At 47.8% G+C, this 19,300-nt stretch overlaps 1 protein-coding gene and 1 long non-coding RNA gene across 14 annotated transcripts in view; one reads left to right on the forward strand and one right to left on the reverse strand.

Moving 5' to 3' along the window:
- The window catches only part of FRMD4A (FERM domain containing 4A), a 521,947-nt gene that overhangs the window by 427,487 nt on the left and 75,160 nt on the right, over positions 1–19,300 (forward strand). For 12 of the 13 annotated variants that reach the window (XM_086334274.1, XM_086334272.1, XM_086334273.1 and 9 more), the window contains exon 12: positions 17,290–17,366. In XM_086334274.1, coding sequence (XP_086190400.1) covers positions 17,290–17,366 — 77 coding nt within the window. Of the gene's footprint in view, positions 1–735; positions 806–17,289; positions 17,367–19,300 lie in introns of those variants that run through there. The other variant, XM_086334280.1, reaches the window with a different exon arrangement.
- LOC147361021 (uncharacterized) lies at positions 9,898–16,913 on the reverse strand. The gene is made up of 3 exons (XR_015139650.1): positions 16,830–16,913; positions 15,440–15,811; positions 9,898–13,340 (listed from the first exon to the last, which is right to left on the reverse strand). It is a non-coding gene; the product is annotated as an uncharacterized LOC147361021 (long non-coding RNA).

A 19,300-nucleotide genomic window follows, 5' to 3' on the forward strand; every position in this document is an offset into this window, starting at 1 on the left:
CATAGCTGAGTTCTCTCCCTTTGGAACAGGAATCCCAGTCTCCTCTCCCAAGAATTTCAGTCTCCTGAATGTGCTGAGCTGGAGCCTCAGAACTCCAGTAGAAGGTGTTGAATATGAAATCCTTCAGTAAAATGGTCCCAGAAATACCAATTGCCTGTCCTGAGCAAGTCCCTGAAGATGATACAGTGAACAAAAAAGATGGGTCCCTGCCTTTACAGAGCTTAGAGTCTAGAGGAGAAGATAGTCAAAGCATTAGGTCTCTTAACGTAGAGTGTCAGAGTAGTGAATTCGACAAAGACAACCAATCAGTAAGGAAGAGGGGGAGGGCATGGAATGGTCAGGAGTGGTCTCGCCGAAGAGGTGATGTTTAAGTGACTCTACTCCAAGTGTTGCACATCCCCTGAGAAGCAGAGTCGGAGGTGGATTCTCTCACAGGAGATATACTGGGAAATGGTCTGGAATTAACACCAAAGAACAAAGGGAAGCAGACAGGACCCGGCAGAGGGAGAACTGGAGTTGTGATGCAACCTCAGGCAAAGCTGAGAAATTGCAACCAGCAGACCCATCACCTTAGTTCAGCATCAACCAATCATTAGATCCAGGTGACCCGCCAGGGTGAGGTCGTGACCTTGGGCAAGATTGGCTCTGCACAGCTGAGGTTATGCAGAGGTGGTAAATCCTGCAGTCCTGAAGGAGACGCTGGTCGGTGCAGTCGCTTTTACCGCAGTGGTTCCTCAAGTGTGGCTCTTGAACCAGCAGATCACTGCTACATGACCTAGGAACACACAAGAACCACATATTCCAGGTACCCATCTGACTCTGAAATTCAGAGGCTGGGGCGTGGCAGTATGGGTTTTCACGAGTCCTCGGGAAGATTTGGAGACAGGCTGTAGAGTTTGAGGATGGCTGCTCTACACACAGATAACAGAAACTTTCTGTTGTTCAGCTTTGTTGTTAAGACAGTGTCATCTAAGTTAAAGTCAAATTCCTTCTTATAACAGATGTAAAAAGAGGTTTTATAAACCAGTGGCCTCCACATCCACTTAAAGGCCCAAAATAAATCTCAAAATCTCAACCAAGGAGTAATTTGAGGAGTATTAACTCACTTCCAAGGGATTCAGAGTTGTGATAAACAGCTTATTTAACTTCTCTGGGCCTCTGTTTTTATGTCTGTGAAATGGAGGCTGTAAAACATGAGCAATAGTCCAATTACCTTCAACTTGAATATGTTTACATCTCAAAGAGTTGCCTGTTCCCCACGATAAAAGTACTGTTGCCCTTGACATAGCAAATATTGTTACAGTCTCTTTTATGCTGAACACAAGAGGCAGGATTACCATGAAGAGCAAACAACGCCTCTTTGTTAAGATGATTGATTTTTTTCTTAGTCACTGGATCTGAGAACCTAGGGTCCCTTGGTTCCCACAGGTTGCTCTGGAGGCCATTTCAAAGCCTGGTCCTGAGTTAAACCCTCCCCCTCACCAACTTGTATTCTTGTTGGAAGTGTCTCCATAATACTCGTGCTAATGTCAAACTGTCCCTTTTGAACATGATGTCTGTGAGCAGAAAATAAAAGCATGTGCCCATCCAGGTGGGTAATCTTTAAGAGCTCTAAGGTGAGTCATTTCTCTGGAAAGGTACAGGAGGACAGGAATGCAATTCTCCTCTTAAAAATGTTTTGTTTTTGGCTGCGCTGGGCCTTCGTTGCTGCATACAGGCGTTCTCTAGTTGTGGCAATCAGGAGCTATTCTAGTTGCAGTGCACAGGCTCCTCATTGAGGTGGCTTCTCTTGTGGAGCACAGGCTCAGTAGTCCTGGCTCACAGGCTCAGCTGCCTTGCAGCTAAGTGTGGGAACTTCCCATGTCCCCTGTACTGGCAGGTAAATTCTTCACCACTGGACCAATGCAATTCAGGGAGGTCCCAATGCAAGTCTTAGGAGAAGCAGATCCAAATCTCTTGTGGGTTGACCTGCTTGGAGGTCCCTCTTAGAGGTGGTACCTTTTACTATGAAGAACTCACCCAAGTGCTATCTGGTTACCAGGGTAACTCTCCAGGCCTGGCATCACCCTTTGGGTATTCTGTTCCTGCTCCCACCTCCTACTGTTACTTCTGATGGCAAGATGTCCAATCTGGTGGTCAAGGCCCCTCATTTCTAGATCTAGGTCTCCAAGCTCAGTCGCATCCCTGGGCCTCAGTTTCCCATCAACAAGGCAGCTGCTGCAGATGATGGGGAATCTTGAGGTCAAGAGAAGCAGGGAACAAGAAATGAGGGAGAGGGATGAAGCTAGGGGCAAGCTTGCTATAAAGCCAGAAGGGAGTTAGTCCTTTGTGAAAGGAACAGTGGAAAACAACATTTTCTCAGAAGGAAGTGGTAGAGAGAGAGAGAATGCCAGTTTCTAAGTGGGTAAATCCCTGTCTCTGACTATTGTCCAGATTCACTGAAACCCCTGCTAGATCCAAGCAGATGACCAAAAATAGTTTCCCACCCTGCCCCCGGCCCAGCTGAGCATCTGTCCCTCGTGGGGTGTGAGGCCTCCCGGAGCTCATCTGCCACCCGTGGCCGAGCGTCGTCTTATTAAGCAGCAGCACGTGTCAAGCACTAGGATCACTGTATACACAGCCACGTTGATAGTGGGGAGGGAGCGGAGTCGGGGTCAGACTCCACACGCGGTATTTATAGTGAAGGTCGCTCCGTCATGTCCAACTCTTTGCAACCCCATGGACTATATAGTCCATGGAATTCGCCAGGCCAGAATACTGGACTGGGTAGCCTTTCCCTTCTCCAGGGGATCTTCCCAACCCCCAGGAGATTGAACCCAGGTCTCCCGCATTGCAGGCAGATTCTTTACCAACTGAACTATCTGTATTTATAACATCCAAATAAACACCTACCCAGACAGGCCAGTAGCCCCCTTGAGACTGCCAAACTTCTAGATAACTGGCAGAAATAGACTCCTGCTACCCAAGGCGCCCCATAGACCTTGGGTATAATCTGAAGACGATAACGAAAACCAAAGGCTGTTGTTGGATCTCTGTCTTTGGTAGAGGCATCTCCAGTAGCCCCACCCACTGCAAAGGGAGCTCTGAACCAGTAGTGACTTAGGAACTGGTTGGGTTTCTCTCGCTTAAAAACCAAAGACTTGGCCAGGCTAACAAGAACATCAAAGACCTGGAACTCAAAAGACACATTTCTTCTATCTCCCACTGTTCTTTTAAAGATGTTCTTCCCTAGATGGAAAGGCAAGCAGTGCATGACTTTTCTGATCTCCCAAGTAATACAGAGTCACTTCAAATAGCAAAGTTAATTTTATTAAGAAATGAGATAGAGAGTTTGGGATGGACATGTACACACTGCTATACTTAAAATGACTAACCAACAAGGACCTACTGTCTAGCATATGGAACTCTGCTTAGTGTTATGTAGCAGCCTGGATAGGAAGGGAGGTTGAGGGGGAATGTATACAGGTGTATGTGTGGGTGCTGCTGCTGCTAAGTTGCTTCAGTCGTGTCCGACTCTGTGCGACCCCATAGACGGCAGCCCACTAGGCTCCCCCGTCCCTGGGATTCTCCAGGCAAGAACACTGGAGGGTTGCCATTTCCTTCTCCAATGCATGAAAGTGAAAAGTGAAAGTGAAGTTGCTCAGTCGTGTCCAACTCTTAGCAACCCCATGGACTGCAGCCTACCAGGCTCCTCCGTCCATGGGATTTTCCAGGCAGGAGCACTGGAGTGGGGTGCCATTGCCTTCTCCGGTATGTATGGGTGAGTCCCTGATAATTTCAGGTGAACAATGTTAACCACTGGCCCACCAGGTGAACAGTATGTTCACCTGAAACTGTCACAGCATTGTTTGTTAATTGGCTATACCCCAATACAAAATAAAAAGTTTAAACTGAAAACAAAAGAAATGACAGTGCCCAATCCTTGATAACAACCAAAGCCCCCAGCTTGATGTAACATTAAATCTCATCCCCTCTCCCAGCTGGGCAACCTCCATCTCTCCATACCTCCTCTGATGGCAGCTAGCAGCCCACTCCTCGTTGTTTAGATGTGAGCAGGGGTCAGGTGGCAATCTCAGCTTCAGCCTTTAACTTTAGGAGACGCCTGTCAAGTTCCTCAGGCAACGGTGGGGGAGTGGGAGGGATGGTATATGTGTGTCTGTGTCGCTCAGTCATGTCTGACTCATTGCGACCCATGGACTTGTAGCCCGCCAGACTCCTCTGAGAAGGATTATCATAAAGTCTTGGCTAGTACATCGCTGTCGGATCCTGCAACTCTGGTTGTGCAGTGGTGTTGTCACATAATTCCTGACCAACTGTGCTAAGACCTGGGGCAACCCCACAGAACCCTGGCCAGTGAACCCAAAGACAATCCCAGCATGCAGGTCTTTCTGGCATTTGCGGCAGGTGTTTCTGATGCTACATGGGTTTTTGAAAGATTCCTCACCAATCCTGAGAATCATTCTAGAAAGTGCATGCATGCCAAGTTGCCTCAGTCATGTCCGACTGTGACTCCATGGACTGTAGCCTACCAGGCTCCGCTGTCCGTGGGATTCTCCAGGCAAGAATACTGAAGTGGGTTGACTTGCCCTCCTTCAGGGGATTCTCCTGACCCAGGGATCAAACCTATGTCTCTTAATGTCTACCTGCATTGGCAGGCAGGTACTTTACCCACTAGCATCACCAAATGTGGCCTGTGGGTTACCCCCACCCCGAGTGGACCCAGCCTCCTCATGATGAGTGTTTCTGTTCCAACCTTTTATCAAGAGGTCGAAGAATCAGAGGGGTTCTAGGTGCCCATCTCTCCAGGCCTCCCGGGACCATAAGCCAGCTGCTAGCCCTGCCTGTAGCGAGGATCAGGAGCTACAGCTGAGGGAATGGCCTCTGTGTGGCCGTGCACAGGTGTATATCTTTAACCACGTCATGGAGCTGATGCTTGGAGCTGTGGGGGTTGAGAAACGGGTCCCTGGCCAGATTTCTTACATGGTAGTGTCAGAAAACACCCCCAGAGATACCTCAGTTACGACAGCACAAAGCAGTCGGGCTGGGGGAGGTCACTTGTCACCTGCAGGGCCCACCCCAGCAGACGCGAGAGGAAAGCGCTATAGAAGGACCATCAGAGCAGGGGGAGTCGGAAGCTGCCTGTGGAAAGGGACAGTCGGGATTAGGGGGCCTTATCCTGGACTGCTGGCTCCTTTTAAGTAATTAATTTCACTGAGTTTTAACCACAAGAGCATCTTCTGTTTTATGGTTCATGGAGAGTAGGATTTACCAGTCAGAGCAGTAGCAAAGCCTAAGGAGCTCCTGGTTACCCCCATTTCTACACAACCCCCCAAGCCCTAGTCACCTAGAAACCTACTTTCCTGTCTCTGTGGCCTTGCCTGTACCAGACATGTATAAATGGAACCAGAATCTGTGGCTTCCTTCACTTAGAATAATGTGTTCAAGGTTCATCCCTGCTGTAGCAGGAATCAGAACTTCGTTCCTTCTCATGGCTGAATACATTTCCCTCATTCTCTGTTTACTTCAGCATTTTCTGCTCTAACACAGCAAACACATACACACAAACGGTACCTTGGGTCTTCGTACTTATAGTGTTCCCTGATAAGGGGGTAGAGCTTTGCCCCAGTTTCCTTCTGGTACCCACTCAGCTGTCACTTCAGCAGTGCCTTCCCTGACTGCTTTATAAACAGTGACACCCCCTGCCCTACCCCTGATGCTTGTCCTCAAACCTGCTACCCTCTAATGTCCTCCGTATAGTTCTCTGATTTATATTCCTACCTCACAGAAATGTGCGGAGACTGTCGGTGTTTTCTTTGCCACATGCCCACTGGTATCGCAGTGCCTGACCCAAGGTAGAAAACAGTGGTTAAATGAAAAAAGGCAGCCAGAGCGGAATATCTCTGCTCTCTGCTAACATGTTGTGAGCCACTTCCATATATATGTGTATAGTGGTCTCAGAGAAAGAAGGATAAATAGCATAGCTTCTATAAGGAAGGGTTGGAAGAAAAGACCAGACATCTGTAAGGAAAGGGAGGGAGGCAGGAGAGCTTTTAACAGCTTAGACTTGTTGATGGAAAAACAAAAAGCATAACATTTCCCTACCAGTCCATCTAGAGCAGCGGTCCCCAGCATTTTTGGCACCAGGGAACAGTTTCATGGAAGACAGTTTTTCCACACACTGGGGTGAGGTGGGGATGGTATGGGGATGCTTCAAGAGCATTACGTTTATTATGCACTTTATTTCTATTATTATTCCATCAACACCTCAGGTCATCAGGTATTATATCCCAGAGACTGGGGACTCCTGCTGTAGACTGTCTCTTGATTTTTTGTCTCTTGGAGCAAAAAGGACTCAGATTACTACTAGTCACTAGATGTCAAAAGTGAATCTCTGGACGAAGGCAGGCCATTGAATCATTCAGCTGGATGCCTTTTCTTGCTTAGAAGCAGGAAATGTCATGCTGAGAAACCCTGTTTGTCAGATCCAGTACCCTTTGCCTTGTCTTGGCTCTCAGCTTGTTTCTGCTGAACCCCACAACACTTAGGAAGCTCTGTGAGGTTTTTTCCTTCTTAATGAGCATGATTCAGAGGGGAGTCCCCAGGTGATCTTCCTGAAGTGTGAACCTGTTTCATACTAAACCCTAGCATAGCCTGAACACTGTCAAGCTCTCACTCCCGCACCCAGGGGCTCATTGGCCGAGCCTGGAGGTGGGGCTGGGGGACTCTACTGGAGGATTCAGCCTGCTCCAGGTCATGCCTAGCAAAGAGCCTTCCACTTGTCTAGCCAGAATGGGTTGTGAGGGGTCACTTCAGGTCTGGACTCAAGAGGATTCCAGCTTGAGCTTCTGAGCTCCTGGAGACCTACTCACTTTGGAACCAACTTGAATTCAGACAGAGCTACCAGTAGAAGGAAGAGCTATATCTCCTGGGTTGCAGCTCCCAGGCTGGACCCCCTGTCTCTTCCCCATTGCCATTTCCCATGTGGTTTAGAAATGTATAAACTAGACGTGCAGGTTCAAGGGCTGGTGGCTCCTCATGGCATGGAGGTTATCTGAATTTTGAGCAGATAGGGGTTCAAATACCAACTCCCATCATTAATGATCTGTGTGACTTGGAGAAAGTGACTTAACGTCTCTGAACTCTGGTTGCCATAATAACCTACCTTATAGAGTTCTTCATTCACTCACTTATTCACTTAACAATTACTGAGTGCCTAATATGCCCTGAAGCACTGTGCTATGTGCCAGGAAAATACCTTCAACAAGCCTAGAGTCTAGTAGAAAAGACATTTGAGTAAAAAAAGACATTTTATGACACAGGATGAGAACTGGCTTGACAGAGGGAGATGAATGAATATCGAGGAGAACCAGCCCAGTTGAGGGCTGGGACGTCTCGAGGGGTGGGAACAGCCCTCATGAAAAAATGTAGTTTAGGGCAGGCTGCAGAGAAGTGCCCATTTCCTCTTCTGCCCCTCCTGGCTGCACCACCATCACAGAGCAGCTGGCAGGACCGATGAGTGTTCTCGGCAGCAGTCTGGGCCAGCCGTCCCATGCCTGCCCTGGCCCCAAGCCTGCCCGGCCCCATGCTCCCTAGGATACTTTCCAACCAGGAGAGCCTGGAGCTCACACTTGCACTCTGGGCGGTCCCCACAGAAACCAGGGTCTGCCAGGCCTTCCCCTCCCCAGAAGGATGGGCCAGCTCTTGAAACACTGGCTGGTTTAAAGTGCATGCCAACTGCTCTTAAGTGATTATTCCCAAAGAGCCCTTGCTGGTTGATTAACATTTTTAAACTTTGTTTTACAGATAACACTAGAGTATTGTCATTTTTTTTAAGCTTGATTATCCAGGCTTTTAATTATGAGTGTTTACTTTTGTTTATGTAGAGCTGGTTGTCATCCTATCCTCTCTTCTACCCCATCTCCCAAGGATTCAGGTACCCCCAATCAGGGAAATCAGATCTCACTGTGATGCGACACCTCTGGGCAGGGCTTCCAGGCATAAGAGAACTCTTAACTGCCAACTCTTAACTATCCCCACAAAACAAATTTTTTTAAATACAGAGTTACCCAAAGTCTGTCCTCCAAAAGTGTCAAAAAAAAAAAAAAAAAAAAATCCTTAACAGCCATCCAAGAAAAGACCTTTGCTATTGCAAGTGGTTCCCATCAAAATTCCCCACCCAAGATGGACTTAGTACTTTGCAGGCCAATTCCATCTTTGAAGCATCCCATTCACAGAAGTCATAGCAGCTGTGATTAGCCTTGAATGGTTTTTTTAAAAATATTTATTTAGTTATTTGACTGCTCTGGGTCTTAATTGTGGCGTGTGGGATCTAGTTGCTTAATGAGGAATTGAACCCAGACCCTTTGTCTTGGGAGCGCAGAGTCTCCCAAGGAAGAGCTCCCTTGGACCACCAGGGAAGTCCCAAGCCTTGAAGGTTTTTTTTTTTTTTTCCCTAAAGAAAAGCCTGGCACACAGAGAAGTGAAGCCACACCAAACTGAGCCCCCATGCTCACTGCTGGAAAAAAACAAAGTTCGACTCGGGTAAAATGAGTTACCTGGCCAGTTTCTCCCTTTGGACACTAACCCACATCCATCCCCCCAGAGGCACGTGGAAAAGGGAAGAAGTTCCATCAGGAGGCCAAGGATAAGGAAGGAAAAACGCTTTCAGCTTCTCTTGAAAGTTTTTACATTTGCCAAAGCTTTATGGTCAGGTCTCCCTGAGAAAAAGCCAAAATACACACAAGAAAATGATACAGAGAGATGCCCCCCAAGGAGAGAAATAAACGGAAATTGCATTGAGTGGGGACAAATAAAATGGCCTGTTTTCTCCATGGACCTCTTAAGTATCTGTGGATCTTCTTTCCCTTTCTCTGCCCCTAGTAACAACTCTGAAGCCAGAGGAAGCTAAAAGGTTTTTGATGGGTTAAAAACAGGCTGTCCGTTAAAGGGTCAGGGCCTGGTGCTCCGGACGTCTGTCACTGAATTAACCAAATCAGTTGAGAGCTCCTGTAGTCTGACACTGAGGAGTCAGCCAGAGGAACGTCTTGATTCCATTAGGTCTGGCGGTGCTGAAAAATTAGCTATCATTTTCTTGGCTGGGTATCTGGCCCTCTCGGGAGAAAATGGAGGCCAGGGAGCCCTCTATCAACGCTGGTCCTGAGGACACCCTCACAACCACTCTCTGAGCTAGTAACGTGGGGACAGAGTTTGCCTGTCTTGGAGGCCATGGTTTGGATTCCAGTCTGGCCCATTCCATGTGAATACTACTGAGCTGTATCATAGGAGGCTACTTCCTCTCAGGGTGAATGTTGTGAGATTAGAAGTCATAGCAGGAGGAATTCCCTTGTGGTCCAGCAGTTAGGACTCCACGCTTTCACTGCAGGGGGCACAGGGTTTCAATCCCTGGTTGGGGAGCTAAGATCCCACAAGGTGTGTGATACCCCCAAAAAATATCAGCAGGAAAATGGTCAAAACTGACTCTGGTCAAAATTGTGGTAGACCCAGGAACTGACTGGGTAAGAACTGGAAGAACCTGAAGAGAATACATCAAAAACCAACTCAAGGAGATGCAGGGGAACCTGGGTTAGACTTATCCTTGTGTGGTGAAAAATTCAATGAACAAAAAACATTTTTTAAAATGCCCATGGCACCATATTAGCCATCTTTTAAAAAAGAATTTCACAAACCTCTACTCTGGGCTATGTGTTCAAAGTAATGACAACTATATTTTTTTACATGAAAAGTAATACTGTCATGTGAGTGATGGCAGAAAGAGAACATAATGGCTGATATTTAAGTGCTAACTACATACCTAGCTCTATATGCAGCACTTAGTATGTATTAGTTCATTGATACAGCATCGCTATGAAAACAAAACTGATGTTGTTGGTAGTCTTATTTCAAAGATGATAAAAGAAAAACATTTTATTGCCAAGGATAAACAGCCAGTAAGTTATAGACAGTGCAACTTTGAAAACCATGCTTTTAGTCAGTGAAATAGTTAGCTCCCTTATCTGTGGGTCCCACATCTGTGGATTCAACCAACTGCAGATTGAAAATATTCAGAAATAATCTTTAAACTCCAGAAAGTTCCAAAGAGCAAAACCTGAATTTGCTGCATGCCAGCAACTAGTTACATAGCATTTATATTCAGTTCAGTTCAGTTGCTCAGTCATGTCCGACTCTTTGCGACCCCATGAATCGCAGCACGCCAGGCCTCCCTGTCCATCACCAACTGCTGGAGTTCACTCAAACTCACGTCCATCAAGTCGGTGATGCCATCCAGCCATCTCATCCTCTGTCGTCCCCTTCTCCTCCTGCCCCCAATCTCTCCCAGCATCAGGGTCTTTTCCAATGAGTCAACTCTTCGCATGAAGTGGCCAAAGTACTGGAGTTTCAGCTTTAGCATCATTCCTTCCAATGAACACCCAGGACTGATCTCCTTCAAAATGGACTGGTTGGATCTCCTTGCAGTCCAAGGGACTCTCAAGAGTCTTCTCCAACACCACAGTTCAAAAGCATCAATTCTTCAGCATTCAGCTTTCTTCACCGTCCAACTCTCACATCCATACATGACCACTGGAAAAACCATAGCCTTGACTAGACAGACCTTTGTTGGCAAAGTAATGTCTCTGCTTTTTAATATGTTATCTAGGTTGGTCATAACTTTCCTTCCAAGGAGTAAGCATCTTTTAATTTCATGGCTGCAATCACCATCTGCAGTGATTTTGGTTATATTTATATTAGGTTATTGTAAATAACTTGGGGATGATTTACAGTGTACAGAGGATGTGCCTGGGGTTTATGCAAATACCACTCCATTTTATATAATGGACTTGAGCATCTTCAGATTTTAGTATCCAAGGAAGGTCCTGGAACGAAGCCCCTGAGGATACCCAGGGTCAACTGTACTGTTTCCCATAAATAGGAGATGTTTAAAACAATTGACTTTATTTTTAAATTCCAAAGAGTAGCTGGGTGGCATTTCAAGGATTTATAGTGCTGACCTTCACTCCATGCTTTGGATGCAGAAGGCCCACACACATGCCCCTCCTTTGGTAAGGGAAGGCAGAAAAGGAAGCCAAGATAAAGAGGGATTTACAGAGTCAGGACTAGCACTGAGGCCTCCTGACTTCCAAGTCGGAGTTCTCATCCCTAAAACTGATGAACCAAAACCAGGGAGTCTCAGCAATGCTCATGAATATTGATTCTGAGACAAGAGTACAAGACATATTTCATAAATTGGTATGGTGCCTCCATGGAGTTTTGTTTTTTTTTTTAATACTATTTATTTTGGTTGCACTGGCTCTTCATTGCTGCACCCAGGCTTTCTCTAGTTTCGGCAAGCAGGGGCTACTCTTTGTTGCAGTGTGCGGGCTTCTCATTGCAGTGGTTTTTCCTGATGTAAAACGCAGGCTCTGGGCGCACAGGCTTAGTTGCTCTGCAGCGTGTGGAATCTTCCCAGACCAGGGATCAAACCTGTGTCCCCTGCATTGGCAGGCGGATTCGTTACCACTGCACCACCAGGGAAGTCCCTCCCTAGAACAAAAGCCTGATACCGAAACTCTAGGAGGTTTGAAACTCCATCATGGAGTTAGTTCCTATGCCATGGATAGTCTGCTTTATGTATGTCACATCCTCCCAACAAGCGCCTTAGACATAGAGACACATGGGAGGCATGTCCTTCCTCTGTCCTCTTCGCATAGGTTTATGCAGAGTAGACACCACGACGTGAATGTTCGAAAGAGGAATGGGGACTGGATGTTACCTAAATCCCCAGGGCCTTGTTTCAAGCATAAAATACTGGCTTGGCCAAAAAGTTGATTTCAGTTTTTCCGTAAGATGGTGTAGAAAAACCCAAACAAAGTTGCTTACCAGCCCAATATATTGAATACCCATGCAACTGATACAAAAACCTCCGGCATAGAGTGTTTAACCCATTAAAAACAGCACTGCTTCTGTTGTTCGTAGAATTAGTTCCTGAATGACAGGGGAGCCTCATCAGGGGACTCCTGTAAAAGTTTCTGAGTGTGCAGGCTTGGGGGTTTTCTGTGCTGTTCTCCTATTTTAATTCAAGTCCATCCAGTTGGGGTTGAGTGACTTCTTTTGTGCTGTATCCGTCTCAGTGTGTATCAGCTCATGTTTATTTGCTGAAGGTATAAATACACCTGGAGATGACAGTGACAACTTCTAGAGGGTGAACAGAGCAAAAATGAAATCAGGCAGTGGTTTTCTATTGGTATTTTTCATCCTGAGCTCCAAAGTTATTCCTGGCCTGATTCTCATTCTTCTTATAATACAAGAGAACTCCTTGCTGGTGTTTGCAAAGCAGGAGGCCAAGAACCTTTGGAGGAGTGATGACTTACTTAACCATCGGCTGGAAACAACTCTGTTCTCACTCATTGCCAGATCCCCCTGGTGTGTTAGGAAGAGCCCACAAGAGTGGGCCTGACATCAGTTACTCATTTAACCTCTGCCAGTCCCTTAACTTCTCCCCTCTGGGCTTGCTTTATCTGTGGGAGTCGGGGGCTGGCCAGATGGCCCCCGGGATTCAGTATAATGGCCCCTCTAGAAGCAGCAGGAAGTTACTCAGAGAGAGGTCATTAAGAGGCTCGGTGACTCAGCCTCAGGGACAGGAGGAAGACGAGCCCCCACCCCCTCAAGTCCTGCTCAAGAATCAGAGCCACTAGCCGGCTTCCTCTCGAGCCTTTATTTCCGTCTCATTTCGAGAGCTCACCCATCACCCCACGTGCTGTGCTGGCGCCCAGTAAACAGTGGCTACGGAGGAAGTCTCAGGGAGTCAAGGCCCTTTGGCCCATCCCCACTACGCCTTCACCCACTCTGAAAGAACAGGACATGAGTCCTTCCCAGCCCTGACCTCCAGTGTACACAGGATGTGGGAATCAGGCAGACCAGCTAATGGGATCCAGGAACCTGGTCCGGCTTGTTAAGTGTTTTTAGTGTACTCTGCTGCACTCAGGGCACAGAAGCTGTATTTATTAGCCACTCTTGTCTGCTTTCTGTGCATAAACATTTTCCATCTCTTTTACACATCACGTTGAGCCCCAGCAAGGGGAACTGGAGGACCTATGTTTGCTTGGGAACTACACATCTGGGTCAGAAGCCACAAATCCACATCCACGACCACCCGTGGTTCCAATCATGGCAACAGGCACGGTCTCCATAAAACCACTTCTGGAAGGTTTCTCTTCTTTTTTGTTTTCCATGCAAGGCCAAATTATTAAGTCTGTTCTTAATCATGATTGTTACTTGTTAGTCCTGGATGGAAAGCTGCTGATACTGAAGCATCTCTGTGTAGAAAACCAGAGGAAGCCAGGACTCTAAGGCGAGAAAGGAGTAATATGTGTTATCATTTACAGCCTGTAAAGGAAAGAAAAGCTGCTGTATAGGATGGAAAAGATGTGGCTTATACTTCCTACCTAGCTGCTCGTTTGTAAAAAAAAAAAAAAAAAAAAAATCATTCCACTTGTAAAGTTAACCATCCATTAGTGAGTAAGAGCTGTTCCCACTAATTGGTGGACCCCGTAGGGAAAGGAACATAGTTAGAGGTTAGAGTAATGGGCCAGGTGCCCTTGACTCTTATTTCTGGTTCCTTCACTGACTTGCTGTGTGGCCTTGGGCATTTTCCCCTCATTTCTCTGGGCCTCATTTTCCCCAAGAAGAAAGTTTCCTACTTGCTCTTCTTGGGGGTGGGGAGGATGCTAAAAGATCAAAGAAGAGGCGTCTGCTTTTTAAAGATGCCCCAATGAAGTGCATTAAGCCTTTTTCATAGGTATTAATTAATAAGTCCTTTGATTACTGATAGACCTGTGTTTGAGATTTTAGGTAGCTCCTTGGGCAGAATTGGCCATAGGAATTAGCCAAACTCCTAAGGGATCTAGCCCAGCTGTAACCATATTTCTATGTCCAATGAGTTCTTTATGTGGATTTCCAAAACATGTTGGTGTCTTTAGCTGGTGGCTGGGTTATGATGGCTGCAGTGAGTCAAAGGGGTTCTTTTGAAGTGACACGGATGATCAAGGGCTGCCCCCAGACCAGCACCTCGGAGCCTCGTGTACCCTGTTCACAAAGGGGAGGCCAAGCCAAATGTCTGCTGTTTATCTGCTTGTTGTTCTACTCTACCAGCCTCAGAGGGAGGGTTTAGTAGGCACAGCCTCAGAACGGTGGGCACAGGGGCCCTCGAACACAAGAGGCCACGTTGATGCGTGGGGCGTCCAGCTGCCTGCATCCCCCTGCTTGTTCCCAAGCACTCCATGTACCCCCAGGTGTGGGAGGAAAGGTCCCTCATGAGCACCTCCTTTTGGGTTCCTGGAACCTTCCTGGCCTGGAAAATTACCCTCCTTTCCTCCCTTCCCCGTGTTTTCATTTACAAAAAAAGAAGAAAATAAGGAAAAAACCCTGCCTAGAACAAACAGGAGGCAAAGCCACTGTTCTGCTCCTGCTGGAAATGCCTACAGATGCTGGGAGCTGGGCCGGCAGGGTTCCGTGCTGAGGCAGGAGTCTGCAGTGCACCATCAGTAGGCAGAAGGGCCACAGCAGACACAAGGTTGTGTTCTGGTCCTTGGCAGACACAAGGCTCTCCACTCCAGGGGCATGGGGAGTACTTTTGGGGAACGCCCGGCATAAGTTCTGTTTTAAAAAGCCAGGGAGGGAGGAATTGCCAGGGAACCCACCCCCTGAGTGTTGGGCTTTGGGAGTTTTCACCAGGAAGGAGGGAGCTCCCAGCCCGAGGCCCATGTGAGGTGCTTGTCAGTGCACCAGCGCCAAGAGGATAAAGCCCAGGAGGTCTGCCCATCAGATGCATGTTCCCCCACATGTTGTCCCCCAAAGACAGTGCCCGAGGCATGAGCATCAGTTAGGACCAGTGGCATAATCTGCAGGGCCCAGGACAAATGAAAATTCAGGGCTTGTTGATCAAGCTTATTGAGACTTTTGAGATGGAGACAGCAGAATGTTAGACCAAGCACAGGGCCCTCGGGTCACACACCTGAGAAACAGGTCCTGGCCGAGGCTCCACCTTACCTGGCCAGGTGGGTGCCACACACATGCTGCAAGTCCCCCTCAGGGATCAGCCATCTCCTACCCACCCCTCTCTTTGGAGAAAAGGGGATGGGGTGTAGGCAGGATACTAAATCCATACACTTCAGATTTCTGGGACTTTTATTTTCTTAAACCCCAATGACAGGGCTAGAAGTTAAAAAAAAAAAAAAAAGCTTAATAATTTTGGTTGTTCTGGAGTTAATCTACTTCATTTGCCAGGATTTGGGAGAAGTAAGAGCAACTAGAATTGCACTGAGACCTGAGTTCACTGAGCATTTACTTTGTACCGTGCTAAGGATCTCTGTTGCTTCTACCTTAGAAGCGTTATTGCCATTTTACAGATGGGAAAACTGAGGCTAAAGGCGATGCGGTCACTTACCTGATGTCACACAGTTTGGATGTAGGGGACTCAGGATTCAAACAAACGTAGCTGGACTCCACAGCATCTGCCTGGCCACTTTGTTCTGTGTACTGCCTACCTCCAGGTTACAAGGTCAGGGAGCTGTTAGTTCTGGTGCTTGTGTGTCTGTGGCCAAGTTCAAGTGGAACCTCGGTAGATACCTATCAGTGGGGAATCCGAGAGGAACTCTGTGCATTTCACTAAGGGGTTTACCAGAGCATCAGATAAGATGAGCATCAGATAAGGCTCAGATCTGGGACTCGAGTCATCGACTACACAGGTGGCTTTTCATCTGTGATTGGACACAAGGCTCTCTGAGCTCCGGTAGGACTTGCTTTCCTTGGAAATGACCTGAAAGGAGAAAAGGAAGTACAATTTTCCTTGGACTTCAGAGCAAAATGTACTCTGAGCTGTAAACAAAAGAGATGGCCCTGAAATCAGAGAAAATCCATGTCCTCCTCCCCGTTAGGCAGACAGAATCATTGTAAGATTCTGCAGAGCAGGTTGTGAGAAGGCAGCCTTGCCAGAAACAGTTTTTATTCCAGCCCAGTTTGACAACAAGGCGGAGTCCTTTGGCCAGGCCTGTGTCTTGGGCCTGGCAAGGAGGGTTGATGGGACACAGAAATTGTTGTCTTGCAGGAGAGAATGTGAGCAGATCAGAAAGTGTCAGGGGTGTCAGGTGAGAGGATCCTGGGTCTAAGATAAGACCCTGAAAAGCATCTGCCTTAACTCAGTGGGCAAAACAAGGGAGGACCAGGGGTAAAAATCAGCCACTTGCAGGGTGAAGGTCTGTTTGGCCCTTCTTTGGGCTAAACAAACTCAAATTCTATCGAAGGGACTGCAGTATTGCATCAGATACAAATATGAATGCTATGGGCATAACTTGAACTTCTTTTGACATTTCCCTCAGAGTTGAAGTAACTTGCTTTTTCATCCAATGTAAGAACCCCCTCACAGAGCAATGTTGCCACCCTAATTACTCCCAAACATCTTAGTGAACAGACTCGCTCAGCCAAGGAAGAATGTCCACCAGGCCCTTCAGGGCCTTTGGGCAGCTCCAGGAACTCGGTTTAGCTTCCGCTGTTCAGAACAGCCCTAATTTCACTCTCCAGCGCCCCAGTGGCCACAAGCCCCTGGCTGCAGCGTCCCGCTAGCCCTGATTTTCTTTGTGCTGAAGAAAGAAGCTGGGCTTGTCAGGCTTCTGTGGTTATCTGGAGTCGCCTGCCCCCAAATAGGGTCCGAGCAGCCCCTACCCTTGGAGGGGAAGCTTCCCCGGCCGCCCCAGATCACCAGGGCGAGTCCAGCCGCTGACACATTAGTGGGCGGGAAGTGGAGTCCCGAGGGGAGGCTGGGAATGCGAGTGCCTTACCACTGGAGCACTGCAGGGAGGAAGCCGGATCAGCACTGCAGGCAGATGGCTACTGCTCCCTCCTGAGAGCGCCGGCTCCCTCCCTCCCTCCGCCAGCCCGCCCTCCACTCCCCCTCCTCCCCCTCGCCTTGGAGGGAAAACTGCAGAGCCGGGAACTGTCTTGGAGAATTCAACAAAGGCCCAGCAGAGCCGGGGAACCACTTGAAAAGAACTTGTTTTGTTCCTGTTGAGAAGCCTGCAGGAAAATCCACACCCACGTTGCCAGGGTTGAACTGGAGAGCTGTGTGTGTGTGTGTGTGTGTGTGTGTGTGTGTGTGAAGCAAGAGGCATAGGAGGTGCAAACAACTGTACGGGTTCAGCTCTGATAAGGAAACTGCCAGCTGTAAGTTCAGCCGCAGCGAGAGGACTGCAGCCGTGAGCCGCTCGCACTTGAACTTCAACTGCGTTGTTTTCTGTCCAGATATTCCAATGGAGACAGTTGGAAAACCTGTATTTCAGAGAGAAGAAGTTTTCTGTGGAAGTTCATGACCCACGCAGGTAAGCTAGAAATGTTTTTTCCTCCTGGGAGTGCTGACATATTACTTACATTACTATTTTTGTGCTGTCACTGTTCGTGTTATTAATTAGGGGGAAGAAGGTGGCTGATTGGGAGAATTGAGTTTTGTTTTTGTTCTGTGTGTTGAGAAATGCAGTGTGTGTGTGTAAAGAGCAATGCCATGATCATCTCATCTGACTACATGTGTTACTTGCCCGTCTATGTGGAGTTGTCTTTACAAGCCGGAGCATTTTAGGAAAAATTTGTAGTGCTTTGGAACGATTACCAAATTAAAGTGAGCAGTGACCTGAGTCCTTTTAGGAAGTTTTTGCCAGAGAAGAGTCTGAGGGATGGCTTGTCAGTTTCTGAGACTGTTTTTGGTTGGACAGTCAGCAGCAGAGGGAACCTCCAGTCTAAAGAGTTGTGCTGAATGGTCTCATTTTGTGAGCTGTAACTTTAGGGTATTCGCAGTGGTGGGTGGATGTGAAAGAAATGGAAGTCTTTTCCTCTCCACATCACATTGTACCCCAGGGAGCACTCGTGTCAGAATGAGTGCTCCCCAAGTCCAGCAGCGAACAATAGGGTCCCGTTTTGGAATGCAGCAAGCCCTTCGAGGAAGGTTCTCGGGGCTGGGGGGTGGGGGGGTGCACTGTGACTTTTCCTCTCTTTGTCTGCTAGTCCTAGAGTTACAGGCAGCCCAGAAGCGGCTGCAAAATTCCCTGAAAACAGACCTAATGCTTAAGGATAAATCACTTTCAACAGGTCCAAAAGCAGACTGAGAACAGGAAGGAAGCCTTGGAAAGACAGGCGGAGGGCAGGGTCTCTAGGGGAGTAAATGGGAACGTGAAGTGCTGTTGCTGCCCCGGCCGTGGCTCAGGGCAGAGGAACTGTTGGCACCAGCTTCGCACACACATGGCTTCTGGGCGCTCAGGCCGAGGTGCCTCCCAGAAAGCTCTCAGCACAAGACCTCCAGAGTAAGATTCATGCCCCATCAGAGGGTGAGGCTTGTGGGGGCGGGGTGGCGTCTCTGCTCCTGCAGCCAGTGATAACCCAAGAGGACTGATGCACCACTTGCCTGGTCGTGTAATCTGCGTGAAGCAGCCTCCCATGTAGCCAAGAGCGCCCTCCACGACCACGGTTACTATGCAGTTGGCAAGCGGAAAACGACTTGGTGGTCAGGTGATGACAGGAGTGCTGGTGGCATTTTTCAGGGTCCAGCGATGAAGGGTCTCATGGTCTGGAGACCCAGTCTCTACAGAGCAGGAATCCATTGGTGCAGGACAGGTGGTAGGAGAGATGCTGAAAACCGTTTCCCCAAATGAGTGAGTGCTACAGTGGGTCAGATGCAGAAAACACGGACGACTGACAAAATAAAGATGGAGATTGAATGACCTAAGGGACTGAGGGTAAGGACTAGACAGCCTCTCCGAGCCTGTGTGCTGCTGGGAATTTTGCTAAGGCAGAGGTACCTTGGACACATCCTTGCGTGTGAGTCTGTGTGTCCACATCCTTGCGTGTGAGTCTGTGTGTCTGTGTTCTTGTTCTCTCTGGGCCTGTTGTCCTATCCTGTTGTAATACCAAATTCCCTTCCTTTTCCCAAGGCCCAGGGATATCGAAAAGAGTCCATACCTCACAAGTTCCTATTACCTGGGCCTTTAGCCTATTACATGAAAGTGATCCATCTCACATTGTTGAGTAGCATGGGTATTCGGGCACTGTCCCGCAACAGTATTCATAACTTACTATGTGTTGCTTTGTATAGAAAAAAGTCAGACGGGGTCTACTTGCCCTGAAAAGAACTTCTAGCACTGCTGAGGAGAAGGAATAAGGAACTTAATGTTTATTAAGTGTTTGCCATGCACAGCCACTGTTCTAAACACTTGGACTGCTATCTCATTGGGTCCTTGCTATAACCCTGAGAAGTAGGCACTAGTGT

The sequence above is a fragment of the Bos grunniens genome, chromosome 13 (assembly GCF_055505025.1).
Source record: "Bos grunniens cultivar Pamir isolate PY7600 chromosome 13, Bosgru_T2T1.0, whole genome shotgun sequence".
NCBI lineage: Eukaryota > Metazoa > Chordata > Mammalia > Artiodactyla > Bovidae > Bos > Bos grunniens.